We start from the raw sequence: 2,975 nt of genomic DNA, 5'->3' as shown, positions 1-2,975 counted from the left end.
GTTGGAAGTTGAGACTGTCCCTTGACCACTTTGGGCTCCTCATGACAATGAACCAAAAGGTAGAGAAAACGATTCTGTACTGTCTGGAGTGACTGAGATTACCAAACAGGAAACTGAAGCTTTGCTATACAGTAAAGACAAGAATTACATATGGAATGTACAGAATTCACTGTGATGCCTCTTAGGTCCCCCTTGACCAACAGTTCTAGTCAATGGAAACTGCAATAATCCATTAAAGACAGGAGAAGCAAGGATGAAAGTCCTACAGAAATGAAAGTCCAGGTCATCCCAATAGAAATGTTGGCAGTAGGAAAGGGGAACATGGAATGGTTGGAGGAATAAAGCAGTGTTATCAACTGTGGCCTTGCTACCAGCTAAAGAAAGCAAGGGCTGTAGCAACTAAGTTCACATTGTTCCTCTGACCCACTTTTCTTTCCACTATCTTGCACAAAAGATACTTGTGGTAGCTAATATTTTAGGTGGGAATAGGGTTGAACTGCCACCTCCCACACTAATACAAATAGTTCAGGAATCAGGGAACTCTTTCTTTTTCTTTCTTTCTTTTAAAGAGATGGGGTCTGTCACTCCAGCTGGAGTGCAGTGGCATGATCACAGCACACTGCCACCTCAAACTCCTGGGCTCAAGTGATCCTCCTACCTCAGCCTCCTGAGTAGCTAGGACTATAGGCGCATGAGACATCTGGCTAATTTTCTTATTTATTGTAGAGACAGGGGTCTTGCTATGTTGCCCAGGCTGGTCTTGAACTCCTGGCCTCAAGTGATCTTCCCCTCTCGGCCTCCCAAAACACTGGGATTACAGGCATAAGCCACTGTGCCCAGCTAGACAACTCTTTCTTGAAGGGTCAGACAGTAAATATTTTAGGCTTTGTGGCTTACACGGTCTCTGTCTCAGCTATCAACTCTGCCATTGTAGTTCCAAAGCAGCCATAGACAATATATAAATAAATGGGTTTAGCAGCATTCAAATAACACTTTACTTACAAAAACGGGTAATTAGCCATTGACAATTCTTTTGATAGCTGATAGGAGTTCGTAAGTTCCCTATGTTAGGAAAACTAGCTTTTCATCTCAACAAAAGACAACAGTGAATGAGTTGGATAAAAGGGGTAGAGTGTTGTGATTATTCTACTTTTGTTCCTCCTGATTAGCTCTCTATCTTACTCTGTACCCTGGGGGTTGCATTAACGAGATTCTGTCCTTCTGGCTTCTGGTTTGTGGGAGACACAAGATGGAAACTGGTGAGCAGAAGAAAAGTGAGCTCATTATATTCACTATTCCAGGTTTCAGGTAGGCAGTAGCTTCATTTTTCTACTAATGGCCTCAGCTCCTATAAGGTGACTGTTTCCTGTGGCTATAGTACATTCTAGTAACTTCTTCCTCCCATTGATCTTTCAGGCCTAGAAGTGATAACTGTTCCTCACTGTCACTAGCTCAGTGTTCCTCCACCTCTTGTTGGGTTCTCTTAACACTGTTCTAAACAGTACCTTCATTAATTTCCCTCAATTAACCTGTATATGTGTGCCACTTATTTCCTGCCAGGAATCTAACCCATACATCATCCAACCAATTTTTCCAGTGGGAAACTTAAGTCATCCACAACTGCTTTCTAGCATTCCTGAAAAGAGTCATCTGCAACTCCTTTCTGTCTATCAATTTCTCTAGGAGAATAGGGATGAAGGGGGAATGATAGACAAAAAGGAGGTACAAAGGACTTTTAGGTCATCTTTGATTAAAAATGGCTCTATTACTTGCCAGCTTTATGCTCTTAGGAAAGTTACTTAACTTTCATTCTTTCAGCTGCCTTGTTTATAAAATCATGATTAAAATATTATATCTACCTCATTGTGAGGACTGAGTTAATACACAGAAGCCTTAGAAGAGTGCCTTACATATATTAAGTGCTCAATAAATGTTCACTATAATTCAATGATGTCGACTCTATTTCTACTTCATTTTCACTAATGCTATCTTCATTTACGGCTTCATCATTTCTCCCCTAGACTACCACAGTAACCTCCTTACTAAACTTCCTAATCGTCATATATTTCCAGCCAATTCATATCACATAATATACCTTAAGTCTCCTACTATGGGATACGTGGTAAAGAATCTGTGGGGAAGATTGTAAGAGAAATTCCATAAATAAAGAGACTAGACTTAATGAAATTTTTAGGAACCTTATAAATCTAAGATTCTACGATTTTTAAGAAAGGGTTACATTTTCTATCTATAAGGCTTATCCTAAGCACACATATGTGGGTAACAAGTCTGAGAGGGACGCTGATACCATCACTCAAGCAAAATCAGCTCTAAGATTTTAGTCTATTTAATATAGGTCCCCCTAAGAGAGTTAATTAAGTACTCAGGTTTTCAAGCGTTTTCCTAGAACGGATTACATCAGTAATTTATACATCTATATGGTAGTGGGTAATAGGGTTACTAGATTTCAAATATTCTATCTAAAACTTTACTATAAAGCAATACCACCTAAACAAAATGAGCCAAGAATCAGAAAATAAAACTGGCCTCTTAGAAGCCAAGTCAAGTCAGGGAGTGTCCTAATCTTAATTTTTTTCACAGGAGAAATCTCACTATCGGCTTATTCTTGTTTCATGCACCATTCTAAAATGCTTGGTTATGCAAGCTTTCACATTCCGCAACAGATTAAAAGTAATAAAACTTTAATCAGGAAATTGAAAAAAAGGAAAAGGAGACTTGAGAAGGCAACAGGTATAGAAGGACCATAGATCTTGGAATTATATAGACCTTAATTCTACTTAGGTTTTTTTGAAACACAGTATCTGGAACAGTATAAAGTTTGTATGTATTGTGAAGGTGAACTTATTACTGATTGTAATTATTGAGAATAAACTTACCACAACAGATTTTCTTTGGAAGTTTATGTTGTTTATGCAGACGACCTGATGGGTTGTATATTAAAAAAATATAGAGAA

At 38.5% G+C, this 2,975-nt stretch overlaps 1 protein-coding gene across 1 annotated transcript in view; it reads right to left on the bottom strand.

The window, feature by feature from the left end:
- Positions 1–2,954, bottom strand: part of TAF2 (TAF2 RNA polymerase II, TATA box binding protein (TBP)-associated factor, 150kDa) — a gene marked incomplete at its 5' end in the record, with an annotated part of 139,375 nt that extends 136,421 nt beyond the window's left edge. The window contains one exon of the mRNA XM_012646548.1: positions 2,898–2,954. Within this exon, the coding sequence (XP_012502002.1) occupies positions 2,898–2,954 (57 nt within the window). The remainder of the gene's footprint in view (positions 1–2,897) is intronic.
- Between the last annotated feature and the right edge of the window lie 21 nt (positions 2,955–2,975).

This window comes from Propithecus coquereli, unplaced genomic scaffold (assembly GCF_000956105.1).
Source record: "Propithecus coquereli isolate 6110/MARCELLA unplaced genomic scaffold, Pcoq_1.0 Scaffold247, whole genome shotgun sequence".
Classification (NCBI taxonomy): domain Eukaryota; kingdom Metazoa; phylum Chordata; class Mammalia; order Primates; family Indriidae; genus Propithecus; species Propithecus coquereli.
This window is presented reverse-complemented; position numbering and strand designations above follow the sequence as displayed.